Raw genomic sequence first — 26,649 nt, forward strand, 5'->3', positions numbered from 1 at the left:
TCGGGCACTGTTGGCGTGTTAGTCACTCAGTCATGTCTGACTCTTTGCAACCCCATGGATTGTAGCACACCAGGCTCTTCTGTGCATGGGATTCTCCAGGCAGGAATACCAGAGCAGGTTGCCATTGCCTTCTCCAGCACTGTTGGTAGGAATGTAAAATGGTGCAGCCAACTGTGGAAAACAGTATGGAGGTTCCTCAAAAGTTAAAAATAGACCTGCCATCTGATCTAGCAATTCCACTTCTGAGTATACATCCAAAAGTGAAAGCAGAGACTTGAAGAGGAATTGGTACACCCATGTTCATTATTTGCAATGCCCTGGAAGTGGAGTAACGCAAGCGTTCGTTGATGGATGAACAGATAAACGAAAGTGGTCTATACAGTGGTCTGTTCTTCAGCCTTAAAAAGGAAGTTCTCAGACACGTTAAGTGAAACAGGCCAGTCACAAAAGGGCAAATACTGGTGACTCACGTACACAAAGTCCCTGGAGTGGTCAGATCCCTAGAGACAGAAACTAGAGTGGTGGATGTCAGTGGCTGGGGGTGAGGAGCTGGTGTTTAACAGGGACTGAGCTCTACTATGGGAAGCAGGGAAGGTTCTGGAGATGACAGTGGTGAAGCTTGTACACTATGAATGTGCTTAACATTACTGAACTGTACACTTCAAATTGGCTAAAATGGTAAATTTTTACAGGATTTTTTGATGTGGACCATTTTTATTTTGAAAATTTTATTTGTGGCTGTGTCGAGTCTTAGCTTCAGCACCCAGGCCCCTTGTGGTGGCTCAGTAGATGTGGCACACAGGCTTAGTTGCCCCGAAGTGGGTGGGATCTTGGTTCCTGACCACAGATGGAACCTGCACTTTCCTGAACTGGAAGGTTGAAAATCCACCAGAACTGTCTTGATTTAGAAATAGGGCAGATTTGAAGCTTAAATACCTTTATTACTTTTTAAAAATTATTTGGACATTGATAGCTCTGCAAAATACTTCTCCCATCCCAAACTCTCATACCCTTTCCACATATCCTCCCCAAAGAAACAAAATACTCATCCTTTTGCCCATTCAAATCTAATTTTTAAAAACATGTAAGATTCAAAATCAAATATTACTTTTCTTTCCCAGAACTCGTTAGTAATTTTAAACCACAATGCACATACTCAATGGCATTTCCTTTTTAAAAATTAGCTTATCTGACTATTTTATGAGGAAAAACAAAATCATTTCAAGGCCTTAGAATATAAATTCCCTGTTTCTGAAAGCAAAAGACATTGAAAAGCCCCTCTGCCCCCTGGAGTCTGCTGTGCATGTCACCCATGGAACCAGCGCTGCACGGGCGGCGCCAGTCTGTCCGTCCACAGGTGAGACATGTGGAGTTGGAGAGGGCAATGGGTGGGAGGAGGGGGCTCCGGGCAGAGGCAGGCTGGGCGTGCAGAGCGGAGCAGAGGAGCAGGAGCTGGGTCCTGAGTGGGGAGGGGAGGTGGTGGGGAGCCTGCACCCGCACTGGTTTCTCAGTGATGAACAAGAGTGTCCACCAGAAGCATTGCACGTAGAACCAGAGATGCATGGATTACTGAGAAGGCTCGGGAGTGACCACAGCTGGGGGTGACGGTCCAAGCTCCCCCAGGAACTAAGTCAGGGTGGAGGGTCTGGGGGGTCCTCGGGGGATAGAGAAACCCCTGCTTCTGCACCCCTGAGAGTCAGGATTTTACGAGAACCAACCTTTATCACAGGTGTGTCCCAAAGAGCTGACAAATGTACCACATCTTCATCCCCAAACACTACTGCATCTGACCCCTGGCTCAGCAAGGAAGTCAGCCCACAGCAGAGCCCTGCCCACCTGGGCCGCCAAGCAGCAGCAACATGCCGACACCCTGTCCAGCCCACCGGCTGCCCACTCACGGCCACACACGTGGGCCCCGACCAGCTCCAGGAGGCTGGGGGCGGGGCGCCTTTCCCTCAGGGGTACCTGAACCCTTCAAGGAGCTGGCAAAATGCAGGCGCTGGTTACTCGCTGAGAAATTGGGGGCAGGGAAAGGGAGCCCACGCCACCTGGCCCCCATGTTGCCAGCCGGCTCTAAAATCAAGAGGATGTTTCTGACTCATCTCTCCAGACGGACGTGAGCCATCCTTCTGCTGCAGCCACCTTCCCAATACTTCTCCTTAAGGCTTCTCCTGACATGCAATCTCAGCAACATACAACACGTACTTCGATAAAGGATTCTGAGACTAAGAGACCCGCCCCACCGCTCACCTAGACCGGAGGGCTTCGCGCCTTCTCCCTCCGCCCTGGACCTGTCCCCTGCGCCAGTTCTGCTCCTGTGGGTTATGGCAACACTACCCCTCGGTTAAAGCTTTCCCTCTCGTGTTCCGAGTGAGTCTGTAAATCACCAGAAGTCACCAAACCTCCCAGGCCTTGCTGCATATGGGGGCTGTAGCGGATGCCACATGAAGCTCTCTAAACATTTAAACAAAACAAAACAGCAGCGCACGCCTGTGTGCGCACACACACATACTTTGGCACATGAGCCTTGGGTTACTTGAGCGTGTTCAAGCTCAGCCCCTCCTATGCCCCGACACCGCTGAGCTGCGGGTCTAGGGCTGCAGCGGCCCCTTCTGCCTGATGGGAGAGGTTGCTGGAAGCGCTGCTGTTTTGAGTAGCGAGAGGAGGAGGAACAAGTGCTAAACTGGCCCCCAGAATGGTCCTCACGTTTAGCACTAGAATGGATGCAATGCTGCAGAACGTCTCACCAGGTGACCAGTTTCAAACTGCTGGCTGATTAAATATACATTTACATATAGATATAAAAATTACTAAGTCAACATTTGCTGTTTTCAATGTGAAAACGATAAAATGTAATTCTGAATAATTGTGCATTTGCCATAGGGTCCTTGCTAAAGGAACCATAAAAATAATTTTGTAATAAAAAAACTTTTCTTTTTTTTAAAGTTTAGTATTGCCCTCAAGTTCAAAAGTTTGGAGCAAACGTGCTGAGTGGGCAGGATTGGAGTCTGTTCCTGCCAGGGACCTGGAAGCCTCAAACCCTGTGGTCCCAACGGCAGGCCCAAGGGACCCACTGACCACAGGCTAGCTTGGCTAGATCGCCCTCGCTGAGCACTTGGCCTGCGCCCCGCACGGAACTCCAGGGGCACGTGGGAGCTGGGCTCTGCCTTCTCTTGACTTACCAGACTAAGCAGCTGGGGGCAGGGGCCCTGGGTGGGGACCACTGAGCACCGTGGCCCGGGGGGGCTGGGGCTGACCTATGCAGCTGGAGGCAGGGGTGGAGCAAGGGCTGTGCGTCTCAGGGATACAGAAGTTAGCTGTGCAGGAAGGAAAAGTGCATTGACGGCAGCCTAGGAACAGCTCATGACCAAACCTCACAGGGAGGGAGGAAGAGCCGAGGTCGCCCTCCACCTGCCCCGTGGGCTGGCCGCTCCTCGGATGCTGCGGGCTGACATTCATGCTTTCGATGCAAGTCTGCTCGTGAAGAAACAGGAACACATGTTCTCCCGGTTCTGGCAGGTACCCGGTTTTCCCGGCAAAGTTCTTTTTTGCCAAGTTCAGTTTGTTTGGTTACTGTTCCGAGCCGCTGTCACCGGAATTCGTAGATGGGGGCGCTGTGTTCTGGAACATGAGTGAGATTTAGCGACTGATACCTGCGGGAGGAGAGGCGGAGGAGTTAGAGCATCCTGAAAACCACACAGAGTATGGAACCCGACCCCAGGAGACCCCAAACCCAGATGAAATGTATGCTTATCTCAGCTTCCTCAGGGGAACTGAACCAGCAACAGCCTATCTTAGGCAAGGAGAGGCTGGTCCTCTCAGGGAGGATGCAGACCAGGCGCTCTGCCTGCTCCACCACCCTGCTTCCCTCTGAAGTCGTGTGACCCTCAGAGCTCCCAGGGAACCCGGGCACGTGCTGATCCGCCCAGAATCTGGAGGGCTTGCAATGATGACATCACAGCCACACCCCCAACCTCAGCGACTCCATCTTCCTCCTCCCTGGACATGGCTGTGAGACTCCAGAGCATCAGGGGCTCTGCAGGGAGTATGACCCCGTGATGGGTGCTCTCAGGAGTGAAACAGGGGACAGAGAAACAGGCAGGGACAGCTCCCACTTGGGGACACCCAGCATGGATGGTGTGTCAGCTCCCTCACTTGTCCACAGAGGAGTGAGGTACAGCACAGGAAAAGTGGCTCATCTCTCTCCCCAACACCTCAAGGAAGGACATCGTGTTAGCCGTCAGAACAGAGCTCTCCCCTCCCGGCGGGCTGGCCAGCATCACAAAGACATCTGAGTGCTGGGGGCATGTGGAGACGCAGGAGAAGCAGAACTGTGTGCATCCCTGGCAGGAGCGGGAAGCTGCAACTGCTGAGGGAAACGGTTCCCTAAGAAGTGACCGCAGACTCACCCATGACCCAGCAACCTGCCCCAGCTGCATACCCCGAGGAACTGAAAGCAGGCCCCAGACAGGCTTGGGCACACCCACGTCCACAGCAGCCAGAAGGTGGGGATGAGCCACAGGTCCATCCACTGATCAACAGATAAAGATAATGTGGCCCCCATCCACATGACAGGAAATTGCTCAGCAATAAAGACGAAGGACTGACGTGCACTCAACATGCAATATGGGGTCTTCAAAACACAATGACAAGACCCAGAGGGCAAACAGTGCACGGGCCCACATTCGTGAAGCGCTCAGAACAGGCAAACCTATACTCAGAGCAAATTAGCGGTGCCTGCAGCTGGTAGGGGCGGGGAGCTGGGTGACGGCTCCTAGGGGGACAGGGCTTCCTCTCTGCCAGTGGAAACATTCTGAAATCGAGTGACAAAACCGTGCTGACATGAAGGGCCCCTGGACTCTACACTTTCAATGAGGGGATTAGATGGCACGTGAGCTGCTTCTCAATAAACCTGGTGATTTTAAAAGAAGACCAAAAGTTTTAAACACTCATTTGAAAACTGAACAGGTGCTGAAATCCCAACGTCTGTTCTCAGAGAAACCAGGGTAGCATGGAACCCCTGGGCCCTTGGCCACTGCTGGTCAGCCCTGGGCAGTGTTCTTCATGAACCTTTAAAGCATGCAAGAGTTGACAGGAAATAAAGAGCTTCAACATCCAGAAGAAATCAGGTGTTTGAGGGCACAGCCACCCTTCAGGTGGATAGGGCACCTACAGAAGCTCAAAAAGCCATGAGAGGCCCCACAACAGTGGCAAAGGCCACACCCAGGAGCACGTGGCTGTCACCTTGGCAGAAGGCAGGCCCATAAGGCCCACGGGCCCTGGTTACCAACCGACTTTGAGCAGGAAGGTGAGCACAAAATCAGAAAGGCCGCCGACAGCAGAGTTCACATGGGATCTCACACTCTTAACTACTGAGTCTGGGAGGAATGAAGACAAGACCCACAAGCCTGAGATAAACGTAGCTGAAAATAGGGCTGCTTGAAAGCATTCAGCAGTGAATGCCTGTACCCAGAACTTCACCTTTGCACCCATTTACACCGCTCTGGGGAGGCAAACAAGCCCCCATGTGAGCACTTCGGGAAGTGTGGCCAAGCACTCAGTCCTTACCACTCCGAGCTCCTGTGGTAGTAGTAGCCCTCTATGGAGGCCGCTGACTTCTGGAAGCAGATGTAATAGAAGCCCGCAAAGGAAGCACCGCTGATGTCCTTGATCGTGTGGTCCGGGACTAGGAACTGCTCCTGCATGCACAGAGGGTCAGTGTCGCAGCTCTGGCCCCAGGCCTCCCTGCCTCTTGCAGCTGGCTCTCAGCCTCACTGGGTGACCGTGAACCATGTGCCACCTGTGTGTTCTAGACCAAGCATGGCCCCCATATCTCAAGGTTGCTAGGGTCAGAGCCGGGAGCAGGCTGTGGGGTGGGACTCAGGTCTGGGCCGAGCCCTGGCCCCGGTTCTCAGCACAGAGCCTGGGAAGGAGGATGCTACAGGCTTTGGTCTGTAGAAACACTGGCGAGATTTCAAAATAAAACAGCTTTTCCCACAGGCTGGGGGCCTGGGGTTGGAGGTAGGTGGAGGCTCACAAACTCACCTCCTGAACTTGGTACCCGTGGCTCTAGCTCAGGAAGTACCAGAGGAAGCCCACCTGACAGACTCTTCAGGAGCTAAAAGGGAAACCCACCCCCATTCCCTGAGCTGGAGGGACCAGGGGCACTGTGATGGCCCGCAGCCCGGGTGAGAGGCTGGCCAGGGAGGTCACTTCACTTAGGGGCTAAGAAGAGGGGTCTCCCAAGTCCATGGGACCCTCAGGATGACCCAGCTTGCAGGGTGGAAGGTGAAGCCAGAGGGAGAGGGGTCACAGAGCAGGGGGAGGGGTCACAGAGCAGAGAGGGTGAGGCCGGGCCCCCTTACCTTCCACCTCATGAAGACATAGTCCCCACTCTTCAGCTCTTCGTAATCAAAGTCGTCTGAGTTAAACGATTTTGCATACTGATAAAAAGCCAGAAACTTGCCCTGAAAGCCAAAAGCAGAGCATAGGATGAGGGCTGGGCGGGGCCGTGGGCCTGGGGGCGGGGCCGAGGCACTCACCCAGTGCTTCCGGTCCACGTCCTCGTCAGCGTCCCACTTGCGGGTTAAGAAAGGGTGCTTCCTGCTGATTATTTCTCCTTCAAAGAAGGTCGTGAGGGTTGGGTACTCCTGTGGCAAAAACACAAATATCAAACAAGATGTCCAATAGGAGTTCTAACTTTTCACAAAGGAACAAACCAAGTTCGCTTTTATTTCTCCCCAGAACTTTGAAAAGAGGACCACAGTGCTGGGCGACCACCCAGACCAGAGGCAGGTGCAGCAACACCCACGGCAGAGGAGGGAGCCTGACTTGAGGGGCCCGGGGTGGGGGTGGGATGTCTCCTGGATTCTGGGGACTTTGCCAGAAGCAGAGAACTCTTCTTTGGCGCGCTTGTGATGTGTTGATGGCTCAGAAAAGAACTTGGACAAGTTACTTCTGAATATTCTAGCATACAGAGCAGATGGTAACTTGATAGGTTGTACTTTCCAAGGAAAACACCCAGAGAGACTGTGGAATCACAGCCTCGTCTTCATGGCTCAGCCTGGTCATCGCTTCTCAGACTGGCTCGGTCTGTCCCTGGTGCGCCAGCTCTCAGGTTTGAGGGGCAGGGAAGGGGCTGTCAAATAGCCTGATGTGAGAGGCACTCGTGTAATTGTATCATGTGAGCTAAGACAACTTACATGACGGGAAACACTGATGACCATGTCTACCCCGGGAAACCACAACCACCAGAAGAGCAAACGAGTGGTCATCCTGACCGGGTGCCTGAAATGTTAATACTCCCAATAACCCTGCTGTTTGTCCCTCTGCTCATACAAAAGATTTGCAAAAAGTTAACGGAAGAACAAGTAACCACTGTAAAAAGTTTACCATTTCTCTGCATTTGTAAAAACCCACCCACCAGGCCACCCCTCAGTGTCACCAGGCAGCCCCTCAGAGCTGCCCGCCAGCCCGGGTCATTCCTGGGGGTGCTGTGACGACCCCCACCCAGCAGAGCACAGGTCACCATCCTGATGTCCCGAGACCACGGAGGACCTGCTCTCTTCCTTACACCCTACGTCAGCCCCTCTTGCTCAGTATTAAACATCTACCGGTTTAAATACATTCCCAAGGTTTTGCCACTTCTGCCGGCTTGCCTGCCAGGTGGCTCGGAACCCCCGCAGGGTACTGCAGCCTCACTGGCCTGGGGCTTAAAGGAAGGCCACGACCACTTTACTGCACACGCCAAAGTAGCCTGCCCTTGTAGCAGTGAACTTGAAACACGGCAGATCTGCCATCCCCCTAAAACTGAAATCTTCACCCCAATGGTGGCACTGCGTTCCTCAAACACATACCGACACAGACAGAGCCAAAAAATTGTAGAGACCAAAACTGCCTAAGCGGAAACCTGATTTTTAAAGGTATAAACCAAATTATAGCAATCATTTGAGAAAGACCTGCCAAGGGAAAAATTGCTTTGTAAGCTGGCAGCTGACTTGAGACGTTAAATTAACGGCTAGACAGTAAACTGACTTCCTGAGTTTTGAATCTTCGTATTTTATCAAGATGTCCATAAAGAGAGAGAAGGATGAATGATCAAGTGGTCCTACTATGTAATAACAAAGAACAAGCTTACGGTCAAGTCACGAGTTTTCCTAACAAGTGATTCTGCACCCACCTCTCTAAAATGTTCCAGGCAGTCTACCAGGGTGACCACTAGGTACCCACAAACACTGAGAATTAAATAAAATAAATATCTAATGAATGAATGAAGGAAGGAACAGAAGGAACCCAAAAGACAAAACCCCTCGCAGGGCAAGCAAGGACATTCAAGCTCTGACTACAGCCAGGGGTAGGGGGCTCACAAAGGGAGGGCGGGCACGGCTAGCATCTGCCTGCCTGGAGGTGAGTCCAGCTTTCCATGAAGACCCATCTTCTGGAATATCCACGTTTGATTGACCAGTAAGGCAGTCTCTGCATCTGGTGGCGTGACCACCTGTGTTCCAAGTAAACCCAGCACAGCCTCAGAGTGCCCAGCATTGTCTGGGGGAGTGTGTGGTGGGCCTGACACCCTCCCGGTGGGCTCCCAGCCACCTATGTTGGGCTCCCCAGAGATGCCCCTCTCCCTACAGGTGGCTGGCTGGGAATGCAAAGAGAGTATCACTTGACACCCATTCTTCACAGTTTTGGGATTCAGTCTCCACAAGGCAAACAAAACTTCCCAAACTGTGTTTGTGACTCAAGGCAGGTAGGAGGCCAGTTATCTCCAATTATGTAGTTAGTTTTCCCTATTTTCGTACACATGAGGAAGACCATGGCTGATTAGTCACGTTAAAATAAGTCAGATATCTGCTATTTCCACAACTATAAATGGAAAGGCAAACAAAAACAGCGCTTTGTTTTTTTTTGCCACACCATGCGGCACATGGGATCTCAGTTCCCTGATCAGGGATGGAACCCAAGCCCCAGTAGTGGAAGCGTGATGTCCTAACCACTGGACTGCCAGGGAAGTCTCAGGTTGTACATCTTAAATGGGTGAATTCTGTGCTATGGGAACTATATTTCAGTTAAAAAGAGTTTAAAAAAAGGTGAATTAAAAGACTTGGAAGACTCCGGCAGGATGACAGACCCTCAGGAAACACAGCCCCCTCTGACGAAGGTGGCTCCGAGTGGGAAGAGCTGGCAGCGACACTCCCCTCCTTGGGAAAGCAGCTTTTGGGTGGCTTGGGGCGCTACCCTGCATTCGGGCCACCTGCCCCCACAAGGCCACCGCAGCCTTTCCGTCTGTGGGTTTTTAGTCCTGCCCACCATCTGTGTGCAGCTTGCTGTGACCATTTGGAATCAGGTCCCCATTCCACACTACAGACTCTGCTGGCTTCCTTATGAAGTTCAACACTTTTGTTCTACACTCAACACACACGTATGGCCGCCTGCGAGTTGAGCATGTTCTGTTGCTCGGTCTTCTGCAGCACAGACCCAGGTGAGAGTCCTTCCTCGTGCTGTCACTTGCTGCCCCGACTTGATGTGATATGTTTCCAGAGGTCTGTCTCAACAACTGAATTCTCAGGAGACTCTCAGACATCTGATAGGAAAGCGGGAGAACCAGAGGGGCAGGGAGACGGAAACCAGTGCTTTCCGACTGTGGGGGGCCCAGCCTGGGGGTCAGCAGCTCCCAGAGCTGCCTGATCACTGATGCCGCATCCCCTCGGGCCCTGAAATGGGCACCTGGAGCCCTCACCTCACAGGTAAGCCAACTGACACAAACAGGTGAAGGTTGTCCGTCAGCCCCTCACTACTCTGAGCAGCGTGGCCAGGCCCCCTTCCTGCTCGCCAGTGGGAAGACAGAGGGTGCTATCTCTCGCCTGTGACATTCCTGAGTTCTGAAGATTGAAAAGCTGGCCTTGAGGGAGGGAGCAGCTCCTTCTGCCGGAGAAACCTCCAGGGCCATGGTCTCGGAGGGGTGCTGCTCACTCCAGAAAGTGAAACTAACCATGATGGCAGCAGTGATGCTCTGATATTTTTGTTTTCCTCAAAAAGGCTCAAAGTAAAATCAGTAGTGTTGGTCACATGGTGACCTTTTGATAAACTTAAACATCTGTGAATGCACACATCCACACTGCCTGCTCCTGCTCCCTTACAATAACTGCACTCAAGATATGGGGCTCCTGAGTCAGGCCTGCAGAGTCGAGCTCACTGGCCCTTCACACCCGGGGTCCCAACATGCTGTCCCCACCAGGCCCCCGCCTGCAGGAAGAGCACTTACCTCAGTAAGGCCTTTGATCTTCAGATACCCGCAAAGGTAGGAGTTCCCCGTGTCCACGTGCTGAAAAGATAGGACACAAGCCTTGTTACAAATGCAGGGTCCACCAGGGACAGCAGAAGCATGTCCAGCATGCAGAGGCCCCTTGGAGGCCGAGGAGTGAGGGAGCCTGGAGGCTGGTACAGCTGGGTCTCCCCAGTCCAGCAGCAAGCTGAGTGTTTAATGCTGAGTAAGGCCTCGTGTTAAGAAACTAGGGGGACTCTCCTGGTGGTCCAGTGACCAAGGCTCCACGCTCCCCATGCAGGGGGCCCAGGTTCAATCCCTGATCAGGGAACTAGATCCCACATGCTGCAACTAAAGATCTGCATGCCAGCAAGGCAGACCAGGTGTAGCCACATAAATAGATACATATTAAAAAAAGAAAAAAACTAGGAACGTTTGTTGCATTCCTCAGATCTGAGGACCCTATACCTTCCAGTGCACCATGAGCCAAACACCAAAGTGGTGCTTCAAAGCTGCAGTGAGCTCGGCCAGCCCGAAGCATGCAGCTTCACGAAGCTGGAGCGGTCCCACTGTCTGGTGCAGTGGACAAAGGTCTGCACCTGAAAAGCACCGCAGCTCTGCAAATGTCCTCACCTGCCAACATGGGCATCCGACAAAATGGAGCAGCCAACCTGAACTTACAGGGGTCAGCAAGGAAGCTGTGTTCAAGGACCCATGGCTTGAACCCGAAGCCTTGTTTCAACGGTGTGATTCTCACCAAATTCAATACAGTTTGGGTTTCACAGCTGCCAGAAAGGGTATCAGGTGGCAAGGATACTCTCTAATAAGATTAAAAACTCAACTAAATTGGCTAACATTTTGCATGGATTATCACATGCTTGAGAATCAGAATTTCAGTTTGGCCTCCATCCAACCATGTGTCTCTCCCTCTCTGCCCGAATTGATCTTTTTGAACCAAGGGAGTGTCGACCCAGCAGCCAGCCAGCATCTCAGTGAGAGAGAACAAGGCAGAGGCCTCAGCAAGAAGGTGCTCGAAGCACAGCTGTGTCCAACAGCTGCTCTTCCTAATATTCCTCCTACAGTGACCCGGCCCTCACTTCACTCTTGGCTTCTTGGATGGCAGAGGAGAAAGAGAGTAGTCACAGTAACATAAAAAACACCACCACCACCACCAGGTCGGAACCTTACAAAGATTTGAAGAATTCTTTAAATTGCAATTTTAGGGGAAAAGCAAGCACTCCAGAAGCACATGAAGAGAGGCCCATCTTTAGTCATCAAAGAAGTTCAATCAGAACCACAAGAGATGCCACCTCACCCCCACTATGGGGTGAGGCTATAATCAAAAAGAGGGACCGTGACAAGTGTGACAGGGACGTGGAGAAACTGAGCCTCTGACACTGCTGGTGGAGATGGAAAATGGTGCAACCACTTTGGAAATCAGCCTGGCAGCTCCCAAATGTTAAACAGTCACCATACAACCCACTATTCCACTGGTAGGGAGACACCCAGGAGAAATGCGGACAATGTACACATAACAACTCGCGCGTGAATGTGCACAGTGGCGTGTTCATGACAGCCCCAGAGAGGAAACACCCACAAACAGCCATCTACGCATCAGCACAGGAACAGAATGCTGCAGAGCCACTAGGGGACGATGACACAACGACACAAAGGGAGGGAGCACTGGCTCCTGCTGTGATGTGGACGAACCTCAAAACACAGTGCTCAGTGTGACAAGCTAGACACAGAAAGTTACCGTATGATTCCCTTTACGTGAAAAGGCCCCAATAAGCAAATCTTAGGGGAAGAAAAATTAGGGGTTGTCTAGGGCTGGAGTCCTTGGACTGCATGGAGATCAAATCAGTCAATCCTAAAGGAAATCAACCCTGACTCTTCATTGGAAGGACTGATGCTAAAGCTGAAGCTCCAATACTTTGGCCACCTGATGTGAAGAGCTGACTCGTTGGAAAAGACCCTGATGCTGTGAAAGATTGAGGGCAGGAGGAGGAAGGGGCGGCAGAGGATGAGACGGTTAGATAACATCACTGACTCAATGGACATGAGTTTGAGGAACCTCCAGGAGTTAGTGAAGGACAGAGGAGCCTGGCGTGCTGCAGTCCATGAGGTCACAGAGAGTCGAATATGACTTAGCAACTGAATAGTGTTGGAGGGGTGTGGCACCTAAGGATTCTTTCTGGGGGTAATGAAGATGTTCTAAAATTAGACTGCAGTGGCAGTTACACAGCTTTGGGACCACACTAAAAACTACTGAACTGTACACCTTACATGTGTGACTTGTGTGACAGGCGAATCATACCTCAATAAAGCTCCTATGAAAAATAGAAAGAAAGCAGGAAAGAGGCGGAGTTACAAAAGTCAGAAGTTTCTAAGATGACAGAGCCCAAGAACCCAGTTGTGGCTGAAAAACCAGCTGATTGGGCAACTCACAGGCCAGACTCTCTGCGACAGTAAGACACTCACCCATCCAGGTCCAGGTGCAGGGCAGCATTCCTGGGTGTGACTGCCGCCCCCACCAGCAGAGGGCCGACTCCAAGTGGCCTCCAGCCACTGGCCAGGTCACTCTGGCCACCCTGGGACCTGCCAGTTGTGCACCAACCCAATCCCTACTCCCACCAGTTCACAAGGGAATTGGCACCAGCAGGAATTCAGAAACAACACACTGAGGACAGGGAGGGGAGCTGCCGCAGGAACCAAGATTTGTCTGTGATACCAGGCTGCTCCGCCACTGGTCCCCAACCCCATTAGACACCATTAAACTCAACAAGAGGCCCAAGTTAAGATCATCCCAAACATGACCCACACCAGGCATCTCACTTCTAGAATTTTATCATGAGCTGCAAAATGTAAAAGAGTCTGTATCTTCCTACTCAATTCTCACATTTGGAGCAGAAGAGAAGGGAGATTGCCACAGTGGTCGAAAATGGTGAAAGCTGAAATAACTCAGCCACGACCCTTTTCTTTTCCTGGCCTTGTCTCACAGCTCAAAGGATCTCAGTTCCCCGAGTAAGGACTGGACTTGGGCCACAGTCCAGTGAAAGTGCCAAATCCTAACCATGAGACCACCAGGTAATGCCCATTTTTTTAATTATGATAAACATCATAGCTCATGTTAGAAATTTCAGTTTGTAGACCAGAGACACAATTAACAGAGATGGAGTTCTCTTGATCTAAAGTAAAAGACTTACTCCCACAAAGCAGTAAGATAAAAAGAGGCAGATGAATCGGCAGTTGGTGGAGACAAAACATATCCCCGTTGTCTTTAAGGTGGGAGAAGAGAGGCTGAGAAGAGAGGCTGTTTGAGATTTAAAATCAGCAAAGAGCAAAGGACAGGAGAAAAATTCTGTCCTCACACAGAACCTACATTCTACATCTACATCCTACATTCTGTCCTCAGACAGAACATCAAAGCTTCTGCAAGACCTTTGAGGGGACAGTGTTTGGAGGAGCTTTTAGGCACAGCTCAGGAGGTGAGGTATCAGATTGAAGACAACAGGGCGAAGGGAGGAGGAAGTGGGTCCTGCTGCAGGCCTGGGCAGATAGACGGGAGGAACAGTTTTCCAAGAAGGCAGAGAAGAAAGAGGATTAACCACTGCCGATCTCCTTGGGCCGGGAGGAAATGTCAAGTGTGCTCCCATCGACAAGAGAGGAGTGAAGTGCAGGAAGGAGCTGGGACAGGTAAAGCTAAAGTTCCAAAGCCATTAGGAGCTGGCAGCAGGTTCTCAGAAATCCAGGTCAGATGGGGGAAGGAAATACCATATGAGAAATAAAAGTGGGTGAGTTACATTTCCTAGCATGAGTATCAGAGACTACAAAGGAAGCCCTGACATGTGGATCAAAGTTAAAAATACAGTAAGAGGGTCCCCTAGAGCCAGGAAGGAGGAGAACAGAGAGATGGGGAGGTCTGGGCAGACAGATGGACAGAACAGGAGTGGACTGGAAGTGGAAAGAGGGTGGGGAGTAGGGAGTGTCAGGAGTCTGAGCCAGGAAGAGACTATGGGTTGGGGGCTAGGAGATCAGCTTCTAACAGACTGTGAGGAGCCCACTTAGGATGTGAGTGCCCAGGCTAAGGAATGGGGCAGCAGTCCAGGTGGGATGGGGGCCCTCAGGTCCCGGGGCTGATGGAGAGAGGAGGCGGATGAAGCTCTGCCGGGGAGGAAACCCCCGGAGAAGGAGGCGGGTCCCAGGGCCTGGGGTTCATGGGACCGAGGAAAACGTGGGAGGCAGCAGGCACGTCTAGGGCCTGGGAGCGTCCAGAGTCAGAGGGAATCCCTGGAGAGTTTCCCGGACGGGGTCCGAGAAAGACTGTTGCCGGGGCGACAGGCCACGGGGAGGCAGGGCCGGATCTGAGGCGGCCGGTCCCCGGCTCGGGCCCGCAGGGTTGGGGTGCGCCGGAGGGCCCCCGGCAGGCCCGGGCAGCAGGCCCGTCCGTGGCCGCGGGCCCGAGGGGGCGGCGGCGTGGCCCGGTCCGTGGACGTCTCGAGAGGCCGGGCCGCCGGCTCACCTGCAGCACTACCTCCACGTCGTACGAGTTCCCCTTGCTCTTCTGGTGGCCGCGGAACTTGGAGCCGCTGTAGAGCAGGCTGGTGGCCACGCCGGGCTGCTGCGTGTTGATAGGCGGCGGCGGGATGAGCGAGGCGGCGGAGGCGGCCGAGGCACCGGCCGGCGGGGGACACTCGGTGCGGACCGGCATCGCGGGGTCCCCCGGAGCCAGGGCTGGGGGAGGGGGAGGAACCGCCGCCGCCGCGCGGAAGCCGAGGGCAGACGGAGGAGAAGCCGGCGCGCGCGTAGGGCGGGAGGGGTCCACCCGCCGGCCGCAAGCAGATCGAGCGCTCCGGCCACCACCGGGACCCCGGGACCTGCGAGCAGGGCCTCCGGGTCCTGAGCGAACCCCCTCCCCGCCTGCGCTCGCACACACACCCCTTCCGATTGGCTCGGGCGCGCTGAGGGGCGGGAGCAGGCTGGCTCGGCGATTCCGCCCATTGGCGGGCGGGGAAAGCACGTGGCGGGAGCCGAGGCCCTCTGGGACTTGTAGTCTTTTTCCGGAGGCGCGGCGCGGGGGCGGGGCCGGGGCGTTTGTGATGCTGATTGGCTGCGGCGTGCGCTGAGGCGCGCGGCGGCGGCGCGCTACGAGTGTCGTGCGCAACATGGCGGCGCCCCAAAAGGGAGAGGGTGCCGGCGACTGGTGAGGAGGTTTGTGGAGTTCGAGCACACGGCGTGTGGTCCCTTCGCTCCTTTTCCCCGAGCTCTGGTCTCGAGCGGTCGTTCTCTGAGGCCCCCGCGCGATGTGGAGGAGCTGCCTTTGGCTGCGGGATGGGGGGCGTCGCCTCCTGAACCGGCCCCGAAGTGGCCTCACCGCCTCCGAGGGGCTGGGGCGAAAGCCCCCTATCCCCTTCCGGGCCTACGTGCCCCCGGCAGGTGAGAGAGGCCAGGGCGGAGCAGGCTGAGGGGTCGGCCATGCAGGGTCACACGGTGGGAGGGAAGTTCCCCGCGAGGGCAGGGATCGCTCCAGGGCACACGCGCGTCGTTTCCTTTTGGCAGGTGCGGTTTTTTTTCTCTCTTTCACTGGGGAAGCAGAGGTCATCCTTGTTTTCAGGCGGGGAAATTCGACTTCTGGGTCGGGATTGCGCTAGAGGCGCGAAGCAGACTCAGAGGTTTGCGGGGCAAAGGCCAGTCTGCTAGGCTGCTTTCTGTGTCCCCGCGACCGGCACTGAAGGGGCCTGAAGCTCGGGCTTTAAGTCTTCCATCCCGGCCGCTTGCTCCACAGCTGTCCTGGCCCTGCCTCCTGCTGCCCTCCCAGAACACCTGCCACCTCTTCTAAGGAGTTGACACCCCGTGCCCCCTTCCTGCACTTCCGACTCGGATGAGGCTTTCTGTAGCGGATCTTTCTTACTCCTAGGCAGAGATTTTGGGATAAGAGTGGGACTGATTTTAAGTGAGTGAAGACAAGTAACGCTTTCTTTCCTGCCAGTTAGTACTGTGCTGAAGGTGGGGGTGAGGAGAAGGTCACTGCGGTGTTGGAGCTGTTCCGAGGTCGCCCGTGTGGCCTCCAGCCCCCTACCAGCTGTCCCAGCCATCAGCTGCATAGAGAAGAAAGGTCTTCAGAGAGCCTGCCTGTCCAGCTGAGGAGTACACCGGTGAAGTCAAAGCTGGGGGTCTCTGCTTACAAGTTGTCTTGTCTGCACAAGTGGTTTAGCGTCTCATTGTCTGCCTCCTCTAAAGAGACAGCTTGTGCTGGATTGAGGGAGATGCTGTAGATAGGGAGGCCAGCCTGCCACCTGTTTTTGTAAATAGTTTTCCTGGAACCCAGGCCCGCTCATTCACTGACACACACCTAAGGCTGTTTTCACTACAGTGCAGAGTTGGCTGGTTGTGCCAGACACTGGATGGCCTGCAAAGCTTAAAACACTTTGGCTTTTTACAGAAAAAGTTTGCCAGCAGTGCTGTGGATGCTAGAGCGGTTTTGGGGAAAAGTGTTTAGTCATCTGGCCCGTTTATAGTAATTGCTGTGGTAGATACACTTGCCCTGAAGAATTTTAAAACAGCCTTACTGAAATGATGCATTTAGAATTCACTCACTTAGATTGTACAGTTTAATGGTCCCTAATGGCTCAGATGGTAAAGAATCCGCCCTTGTTGCGGGAGACCTGGGTTCAATCCCTGGGTTGGGAAGATCCCCTGGAGGAAGGGCATGGCTACCCACTCCAGTATTCTTGCCTGGAGAATCCCTGTGGACAGAGGAGCCTGGCGGGTTACAGTCCATGGGGTTGCAGAGTCGGACATACTGAGCGACTAAGCACAGTATACTCAGAGTTCTGCTGCCATCAGTTCTGGAACCTTCTTATGACACCAAAGGATCCCTGTACCCATTAGCTGCCACTCTGAGTATCCCCCTGCCCCACCCCATCCCTCCAGCCCTAGACAACCACTACTTCACTCTCTATGAAGTCAAGTCGCTCAGTCGTGTCCGACTCTTTGCGACCCTGTGGACGGTCGCCTACCAGGCTCCTCCCTCCATGGGATTCTCCAGGCAAGAGTACTGGAGTGGGTTGCCATTTCCTTCTCCAGGGGGTCTTCCTGACCCAGGGATTGAACCGGGGTCTCCCGCATTGCAGGCAGATGCTTTAACCTGTGAGCCACCAGAGATCTGTATCTATAGATTTCCCTATTTTGGACATTTCATATAAATGGAATGTGGTCTTTTTCTCCATTTAGCGTATATCCAAGGTTCGTCCTGGCTTCCCTGGTGGCTCAGACGGTAAAGCATCTGCCTACAATGCAGGAGACCCTGGTTCGATCTCTGGGTCCGGAAGATCCTCTGGAGAAGGAAATGGCAACCCACTCCAGTACTCTTGCCTGGAAAATCCCATGGACGGAGGAGCCTGGTAGGCTACAGTCTATGGGGTTGCAAAGAGTCGGACACGACTGAGCAACTTCACTTTCACTTTCACAAGGTTTGTCCTAGAGTTAGCGCATGTCAGTACTTCATTCTTTTACATAACTGGTAATATTCAGTTTTGGGGACACACCGTGTCTTATTTACCCAGTCAGTCATTGATGAACATTTGGGTGGTTTTCATCATTTGACTGTTCTGAATGCCTTTGTAAACACTTGAATACAGGTTTTTGTGTGAGAATGTGTTTTCGTTTCTCATAGGAGGTACCTAAAAATAAATAGGACGTCCCCAGTGGCTCAGGGTTAAAGAATACACCTGCAAGGCAGGAGACCCGGCTTTGATTCGTGGGTCAGGAAGAGCCCTTGGAGAAGGGAATGGCAACCCACTCCAGTGTTCTTGGCTAGAGAATTCCATGGACAGAAAAGCCTGGTGGATTGCAGTCCATAGGGTCACAAAGAGTTGGACACAACTAAAGCAATTTAGCACACACGCAAGAGCAGACTTGCTGGATCAAACGGTAGCTAACTAACTTTCTGAGGATTGGCCACCCCACTTTCCAAGGTGGTTGCGCCATTTTATATTTCCCCAGCAGTGTGTGAGGGTCCCAGTTTCTCTGCCCCCTTACCGACATATCTGTCTGACTATGGCCTTCCTAGCTGGTGTGAAGGACTGTCATTTGAATTTCCCTGAGGGTGAATGACTTTGGAAGGAAAGTTATGACCAACCTAGATAGCATATTCAAAAGCAGAGACATTACTTTGCCAACAAAGGTCCGTCTAGTCAAGGCTATGGTTTTTCCAGTAGTCATGTATGGATGTGAGAGTTGGACTGTGAAGAAAGCTGAGTGCCAAAGAATTGATGCTTTTGAACTGTGGTGTTGGAGAAGACTCTTGAGAGTCCCTTGGACTGCAAGGAGATCCAACCAGTCCATTCTGAAGGAGATCAACCCTGGGTGTTCTTTGGAAGGAATGATGCTAAAGCTGAAACTCCAGTACTTTGGCCACCTCTTGCAAAGAGTTAACTCATTGGAAAAGACTCTGATGCTGGGAGGGATTGGAGGCAGGAGGAGAAGGGGACAACAGAGGATGAGATGGCTGGATGGCATCACTGACTCGTTGGACGCGACTCTGAGTGAACTCCTGGAGTTGGTGATAGACAGGGAGGCCTGGCTTGCTGCGATTCATGGGGTCGCAAAGAGTCGGACACGACTGAGTGACTGGACTGAACTGAACTGAAGTGTGGTTTTGTCATAGAAACAGATATCCTGTAAAGAGAGTGATTTATGCTCAAAATAAGGGTTCATTGTGACTAGCCTGTCTCTCCCATCTCCAAGGATGGGGTTTCCATTGCTGTCAGCTCACCTCATCACTAAACATGTGGGTGCTTCACTTGCTCCTGGTCTCATGACTTGTCTCATGAGACCCAGGACCTGGGAGGGTCCAGGCAGAAAACCTCCGTCTTTTGAAATTGGGGAGTGTGGATTCCACCAATTGAGTTTTCCGGATCCTGTTCTTAGCACCTGTGTGAACCCCTAACGTGACTCCCTACTTCATCAGCCCTCCTTGAGGTGACCTGCCAGGCTCCTCCCCAGATCTGGGCCTCTCTAGCCATCCTCTGCCCTGTGACTGCAGGCTTACCCTGCACACCACCTTCCTAGCTCTGAAACCTGCTCTCTGAGGCCCAGCACCTTCCTGTGAACTATTCCTTCTCCTGGAAACTCCCCACCCCCACGCCCTGGAAAGCCACCAGTGCAGGTGGGCCTGCCCACTCTCCTGCGGCTCTTGGGTGCCATCTGGCTGTGAGGAGGTCTGCCTCTAGCCCAGATGAGACGAGCCTTCCCAGTGCATGTTTGCAGCTTGTCTGGTCTTCTGGCATCCACGGTTGCTTTATTGTTCACCTAGATTAATGTCCGTTGTCCCATGAGACAGGATGCACCTCAGGGGTGGCTTTTAGAGTCCTGCCCTGGGAGGGGGCTGCTCCTCAGCAAGTTTGTTCCTCCCCCCAGCAGAGCCCTGAGCCCACTGGCTGACATCTCCGATCAGGTGCAGAAGTGGCCTGGCCAGGGCAGAGGAGGTAGGCAGAGGATGAAGACCCCCTCGAGGGAGACCTCACTATCCCGGCAGCTTTGTGTGGTTCAGGCTCTGTCGTCCATCTCTGCCTCCAACCACCCCCACTCCCACCCCCAGCTGCCCCTCAACCCCCAGGTCTCTCAACCCATCTCCAGCCGTTGGCATGTGTAGAATGCTCTGCTGGCACTTCTTGCTGGTGGGTGGGCCCCTCTCCCAGAGATGGATCAGAGTCTTCAGATCCCCACACCCCAGCCCTCTGCTTCCTGCTGGATCTGGCCTTGGACTTGCTGCCCTATTAGGCACTGGAAAACATGCTGGACGTAGTCTGGACTCCTCGACCCAAGTCTCCCAACAGATGCAGGGGCCTCTGGACTCAGTCTTACCCGCTGTCTGAGTGAGACCAGGCTGGCACATAAAGCATTGGGCAGTGGGAACTTCCTACTTGGGTCAAAGGTATGAGAGAATTACTATTGTGATTTCAGACAAAGGTGGTAAATTTTGCCATCGTAATACTTCATCATGTTGGTGGTCACACCACCTGTAGATTCGATTGTGTTGTGCTGGGGGGTGGAGGGGTGTTGGAGAAGTCTTGGAGTCAGGCAAGCTGCAGCTTCATGACACAGCCACTGTCCTTGGGAGCTGGTGGGGCTGTGGCTCCTCCCCTGCTTTACCCAGTAGCTATTGACCATGTGGAGCGAGGAGACCGGGCGCTGCCATGGAAGTCTGGGTGGTCAGTGTCAGCAGTGAGGTCATGAGCGCCTCCACTCCTCCTTTAACTGCCCTTTTTAAAAAATCTTTCCCACAGAAAGGAAGAAGTTCTATCAGAATGTCAGCATCTCACAGGGTGAAGGTGAGTGTCTGGAATTTTCTCTGCCTCTTGTTTTTATTTCTGTGAATGGGAGGTGAGGGACACTTTTCACCTACAGCCAGCTCCTTAGTGAGCTTGTCCCAGCGCTCTTGTTGGGTAAGTTTCTATAAGCCATTCCCCACGAAGGGACTTGTGGCATCTTGCATCAAATCAAGTAGCCAAATATAGAGGTGATCATTCCACTCTGCCTATCAACCTGAGAGGTTTCCGTTCGATCTTTCAAGGTGGCTTCGAGATCAACCTGGACCACAGGAAGCTGAGGACGCCCCAGGGCAAGCTCTTCACTGTCCCCAGCGAGGCCCTGGCCATTGCCGTGGCCACTGAGTGGGACTCCCAGCAGGACACCATCAAGATGTACACCATGCACCTGGTAACAGGTCACAGCCTGCCCCTGTGGCCACCACAGGCTTCCTGGGGCCCTGGGCAGGAGTATGGGTCCTGTCCTGATTCCAGTAAGGCTCTGGGAGGCCCCAGTAGACAGCCCACCCCACTCCCAGCCCGGGCCTGGTTCTTCCAGATTCTTGGGGCACACGTCCTTCCCTGGTCACTTTTCCGCTGCAGCAGCCATGCTTTATTTGGTTGGCTCTTGTGCTCTGTGGTGGTCTGGGTCAGGAAGAGACAACGTGTGGAGAGTCCATGTTTCCTGGCACGTGGACCCAGGCCCTAGGCAGGCTCCTTGGCCTCAGGCCTGTGAGCCAGCCTCCCCTGGACTGTGGGGGAGCAGGGGTGACTGCTGCAGACGGAGCTTTAGAGGGGCTCTGCAGCCTGCAGTCCACAGGGAGGATCCAGAGAAGCTGTCCTGGCCTGGCAGCTCTGTCCCCCGCCATCTGAGGCTCAGGGGGCCGGGTGGTGAGCGACTTGCCTGGATCCAGCAGTGCATTCATGTCTCCTGACTCTGGTCTCCTTGGGCCTGGGTGTCCATGGCTCTGAGCTATCACTGCTGTCACAGTGGTAGCACCTCCTGGAAAATACCACAGGGCCTGGTGGTACAGAGCCTGAGACCTTGAGGGAGTTCATTCCTCCCGGGGCCTGGGCAAGGCCCTCAGGATGCTGACGGGCTTTCTCTCTGTGCCTTTGGTCCAGACCACACTGTGCAACACGTCTCTGGACAACCCCACCCAGCGGGACAAGGACCAGCTCATCCGGGCGGCCGTGAAGTTCTTGGACACCGACACTGTCTGGTAATGGACGTGTGGGCAGCCTTTCCCAGGGCCCCAGCAAGTCCCTCGGGCCTTTTGCTCAGAGTGGTCTCCATGGAGGAAGCAGTGGACCCTGTGACTCCTCAGCACTCTACTGCTCTGCAGACTCTGGGAGAGAGGACGTGACGGCTGCACCAGTGTCAGGACCAGCCCTCCTGTAGCCCGGCAGCTGTCCCCCGGCCTGGGACGCAGGGGCTGTTGGCCTCTGTGGCTGTCGCAGGCTCCACGGCCCAGGGGTCACTTCTGACTGTTAGCAGGTTCTCACAGGCATGGTCATCGCTCCTCACCTGGGCTGCAGATGGTCTGTCCTTGGCATCCAGAAGCTGGTCTCCTCCTTGGCTCGTTTTCGCAGCCAGGTTCTTAGGGTGTTGACTGGATGTGGAAGGAACAGTTGCGCCCCCCAGATGCTCTGGGGTTACCGCCCAGGTGGCGCTTGAGGTCTGCTCTGGGGTGAGGGGCAGAGCAGGCCCCTGCAGAGGCCGTGGTGCTGCTGTTGGAATATCTATGCCATCTGTGTTGGGGACAATTTGGTGACAGGGAGGGAGCCCTTCCAGTCCAGCTCAGGGAGGGGGTCTTCTTGGGAGCATCCCAACTCAGCAGAGCCATGGGAGCCTCCCTCTGCCCTAGGCCCGCTCTTCCCCACTGGGCAGCACCCCCTCCATCCCTCTGCACCCCCACTGCCTCTCTGCCACTTGTGCTCACACCAGCCTGGCCTCCCTGAGCTCACCCGTTGGGGTCCTGTCTGCGACACCCTTGAACTCAGCTGACCCTAGCTCTGTCTCTTGGTCAGGACAGTGGCCTGGCCTGAGGGGGCGTCAGGCAGGGCCACCAGCGGCCGCATCTGTAATTGGGAGGGAGGCAGGCTTGCAAGAGGTGCACAGGCAGCTGGGTCTCGCCGCCTCTTGGGAGAGGAGGGGACGGCAGGATGCAGTGATGAGCTGGCACAGAATCCTAGGACCCAGGGTGTGAGTCAGGACAGTGTAGTGTGCAGGCAGCACTGGGCAGCGCTGTGGGCCCTGACTGGTCAATAACCAGGGACGTTTGGGACAGTGGGACTCAAAGTCAAGGGTCCAGGGAACCCTTGGAGGGCTTATGAAGCTGCAGGCTCCTGGTCTCCGTCCTGTGAGGGTGTGGGTTTCCAACAGGTCCTGGATAAGCCCTGGGCCACTCTTTGAGAGCCCTGCTAATATAGGGGGAAGGCAGGGGTGGAGGGGTGGTGGTGGAGAGGTTTTGTGCTGTTGCCTTTCATGTTTCTGTATCTGTCACTGGATGAGAGAATTGTACTTTTTTATTAATGGAGACACTTTTGCACTGAATTAGCTACAGGGTGGAAGAACCAGAGACGCTGGTGGAGCTGCAGAGGAATGAGTGGGACCCAGTCATCAGCTGGGCCGAGAGGAGGTGAGATGCCCCACACCCGGCAGCTGGGGTCCGGGCCACACTGGACAGCCAGGGCCCTGAGCTGGTTGACGTTCTGAGTTCAGGGCACCAGGGGACTTGGACAGTACAGGCCCCCTTGAGGGTAGATACAGCTAAAGTGCTTCTGCCCCATTGGTTGTGCGACTTTGGGGTGATGACCTGATTCCTCTGAGCTTCCCTTTCTGTGTGTGGGGCTTGTGACCCCTGTCTCCTTGGGTGTCATAAGGAGTACACGGAGTGCTGCACACTGCTGGGCACACAGTGGTGCCTACACTGGCCGCTACCATCCTGCTTGTTGTCACAGTTGCTCTGTGGCTGAATCAGAGCCAGGTGTGTGACCTGGACACACATGGAGGACAGTCTGGGCAGGGCCTTGTGGAGGGATAGTCCAGGGACTGGTGAGGCCCAGTGGCTTCCTTCCCAGGAAGACACTTGTGCAGAGTGGACAGACCAGTGATGTGTCAGGTTTATTTCATCCCAGGTTGTTGGGAAGGGCTCCTAGCCTGGGCTCTCTGACCTTGGTGTTCTGTAAGCTTGCGCACTTGGAGTGGTTTGGACATAGCATTTTTCATCCGTACACATTTCCTGAGCACCCATGATGTGTTGGCATCCTCTGGTTTTGTAGTAAGAGGCGGAGCCAGCGCACTGAAGGATCAGGTAAAACCTGACAACTGGACGCCATGAGAGAACCGTGAGGATGCGATGCCATTTCACTGGGGAGCTCGATGACGTGAGGCATGAGCTCGGTGCCTGCAGGTTTTTGCTGTGGCAAGAAGTTGTCCACTTTTGGTGGCAGTTAAGATTTCTCACCTATAACATTAATAGATTATAGGAAAATGTGGCCCCTTCCTGTGTTTCATTTGTACTAGAAACTTCAGGAAGAATGTTTCTAAACCGATGAGAAAGATCAGCGATATATGAAAGAAAATTACAAAAATTGCTTTCATTTCATTACATTTTTCCTGCATTTTACATAGCTATGCTTGTTCTTGAAAATGTTTTGTTTTTGAAGCCAGCTCATGCCCGCTGGGACAGTGCCTTGTGTGTGTGATGGAGGCTTATTAATAAACGTGTGAAAAAGTAATTGACTGATACAGGATTGTGGCTTAGTCAGTAAAGGAGCTGCCTACAATGCAAGAGACGCAGGTTCGATCCCTGGGTGGGGAAGATCCCCCGGAGGAGGAAATGGCAACCCACTCCAGTATTCTTGCCTGGAGAATCCCATGGACATGGACAGAGAAATCTGTCAGGGTACAGTCCATGGGGTTACAAGAATCAGACACGACTTAGTGACCAACCACAGGATGTATACAAATACCATTGTAAGGAAAACAATATTTGAAAGAAGCCTTTTATGGTTCACATGTGAAGACTTCCTTCTGAAAAGCAGGCAGCCCACAGCTCTGATGGACCTTCATGCCAATGAGTTCAAGTTTCAGGAGCTGCCTGTGGCCCCTGCTTCCTAACTTGCCAGCCCTAGCTTCATGCATAGTTGATCTGTCCTCTGCTCCTAAGGGACAGAAGGTTATAGGTCAGGAGGCCTGATGGCAGTGGCTCCCAAAACCCCCAATGGGGCCTGTGTGTGCTGGGCAGGCCGGGGCTTTGCTTCTGGGCAGTAGCGGGGCTGTGCAGCTGGACAGACTCACGCGGGGCCTCTTCCTTCTAGATACGGCGTGGAGATCGGCTCTTCCACCAGCATTATGGGGCCCAGCATCCCTGCCCGGACTCGGGAGGTGCTGGTCAGCCATTTGGCCTCTTACAACATGTGGGCCCTGCAGGGTGCGTGGTATTTCCTGTGGGCCATGGAGGGTGGGCATGATGGGCATGGTGTGCAGAGCCCAGGGTTACCAGAGCACTGGGTTGGCGGGGGAGACGCTGTCACCTGGTTCATGGACTGGCAGGCTCACCCCTCCCAGGAGGACGTGGCTGTCTCCTCTTCAGGAGCCTCCATTCCAGTCCCCCTGTCCCGGCTATAGTCACGGGGGTGGAGCGCTCCCTCTGACGGGCAGAGCCAGGTCTGGTACCTTCCCAGGCAGGGGCAGAGGAGGGACTCCTGAGGAGAGCAGAGGCTCCTGAGAATGTGGAGGGGCTGGCACCCCACCTGGCGGCTCCCTGCACACAGCAGGACCCCGGGGCCAACCTGGCTGTGTCCCCGTAGGGATTGAGTTTGTGGTGACCCAGCTCAAGTCCCTGGTGCTGACCTTGGGGCTGATGGACCTGCACCTGACGGTGGAGCAGGCCGTCCTTCTGTCGCGCCTGGAGGAGGAGTACCAGGTGAGGCGGAGCTGGAGCCCCACTGTGGTGGAGGCTCCGGGTGGCCCCCCAGGTGCCCTGGGGCCGCCTGTGTGCTCACGGAGGCTAAGCCTGGACACGCAGACAGGCACCCTGGGTCACCGAGGCTGCTTCGAGTCCATGTCTGATGTAGTGGCTCAGAATGAACAAGGCTTGGCTGCTCTGCCGTTGGCATTTTTTTAACTCAGAATCACCATGTTCTCTGCAATTCCCTTGTTACTTCTCCAGCCTCAGAAGGTTAATTGCTATTACAAATTGACTCCTAGCATGATGAAAAGCCTTTTGTAATGACAGTTTTTCCCAAGTTGGTCTAGTTATCTGCTTGGAAAAATATCAGGGGGAGAAGCTGGTTTGTGTCACGAGAGAGCTGGCAACTCTGGTGTCAGGGCCAGCTGGGTGGGAGCGGGGGCGGGCAGCAGGAGCAGGAAGCCTGGCTTCTGGTCTGGGCTCTGTCCTTGGCTGCAGGACCCAAGCGGGGCCGTTGTTCCTTGAACCTCACTTTCTCCCTGACAAACAGTTCTCTGAGTATAAAATGCTCTTCAGATGTTCTGGACACCCAGAATGCAGGCAGGTCCCAAGTGTCAGGGTGGGCAGGCCAGGCCTCCATTCTCACCTGCCGCTCCCCTGCATGCCTCCTCCCCTCAGCCATGGGGGGTCATGGCTTTGGCAGTCACCCTGCAGCCTGTCCCGTCCTCTCCTCAGATCCAGAAGTGGGGCAACATCGAGTGGGCCCACGACTACGAGCTGCAGGAGCTGCGGGCGCGCACGGCCGCCGGCACCCTATTCGTGCATCTCTGCTCCGAGAGCACAGCCATCAAGCACAAGCTGCTGCAGGGGTGACGCCGGCCCTCAGCCTGAGATGGAGATGCTGTGGCCAGTGGAGGCTGGTTTGGGCTGAGCCAGAGCGCGGGTACCAGTGACTGGTTATACTGAACGTTTCTCCGCCTGGAAGTGAGAGGAGCTGCCACTCATCTTGTTCCTACTGTCATGTCTGGGTCCCGGAGGCCACCCCGCTGACCTGCAGGACACTCGCTGCCCACCAGGACTTTCTTGTCTGGGAGGTATTAGTGGCCCTCAACCTTTTTTTCCCCCTGGTTTTTAATCAAACTTTTAAAGTGAAGCT

At 54.1% G+C, this 26,649-nt stretch overlaps 2 protein-coding genes across 4 annotated transcripts; one reads left to right on the forward strand and one right to left on the reverse strand.

The window, feature by feature from the left end:
* Positions 1-920: 920 nt before the first annotated feature.
* Positions 921-15,267, reverse strand: GID4 (GID complex subunit 4 homolog). Its single transcript, XM_069542987.1, has 6 exons — positions 14,787-15,267; positions 10,265-10,324; positions 6,543-6,650; positions 6,366-6,467; positions 5,569-5,699; positions 921-3,653 (listed from the first exon to the last, which is right to left on the reverse strand). The coding sequence occupies exons 1-6, from the start codon at positions 14,973-14,975 to the stop codon at positions 3,590-3,592; spliced, it is 654 nt and encodes a 217-aa protein (XP_069399088.1). The 5' UTR covers positions 14,976-15,267; the 3' UTR covers positions 921-3,589.
* Positions 15,256-26,646, forward strand: ATPAF2 (ATP synthase mitochondrial F1 complex assembly factor 2). 3 transcript variants are annotated; one of them, XM_069542984.1, is made up of 8 exons: positions 15,256-15,700; positions 20,554-20,598; positions 20,841-20,986; positions 21,700-21,797; positions 23,136-23,216; positions 24,901-25,013; positions 25,393-25,508; positions 26,229-26,646. In XM_069542984.1, exons 1-8 carry the CDS (start codon positions 15,568-15,570, stop codon positions 26,364-26,366), a joined length of 870 nt encoding a protein of 289 aa, XP_069399085.1. In that variant the 5' UTR covers positions 15,256-15,567; the 3' UTR covers positions 26,367-26,646. The 3 variants fall into 3 exon arrangements, with proteins under 3 accessions (XP_069399085.1, XP_069399086.1, XP_069399087.1); XM_069542985.1 differs by lacking the exon at positions 25,393-25,508; XM_069542986.1 differs by lacking the exons at positions 24,901-25,013; positions 25,393-25,508.
* Positions 26,647-26,649: the final 3 nt, after the last annotated feature.

Source organism: Ovis canadensis, chromosome 11 (assembly GCF_042477335.2).
Source record: "Ovis canadensis isolate MfBH-ARS-UI-01 breed Bighorn chromosome 11, ARS-UI_OviCan_v2, whole genome shotgun sequence".
Classification (NCBI taxonomy): Eukaryota; Metazoa; Chordata; class Mammalia; order Artiodactyla; family Bovidae; genus Ovis; species Ovis canadensis.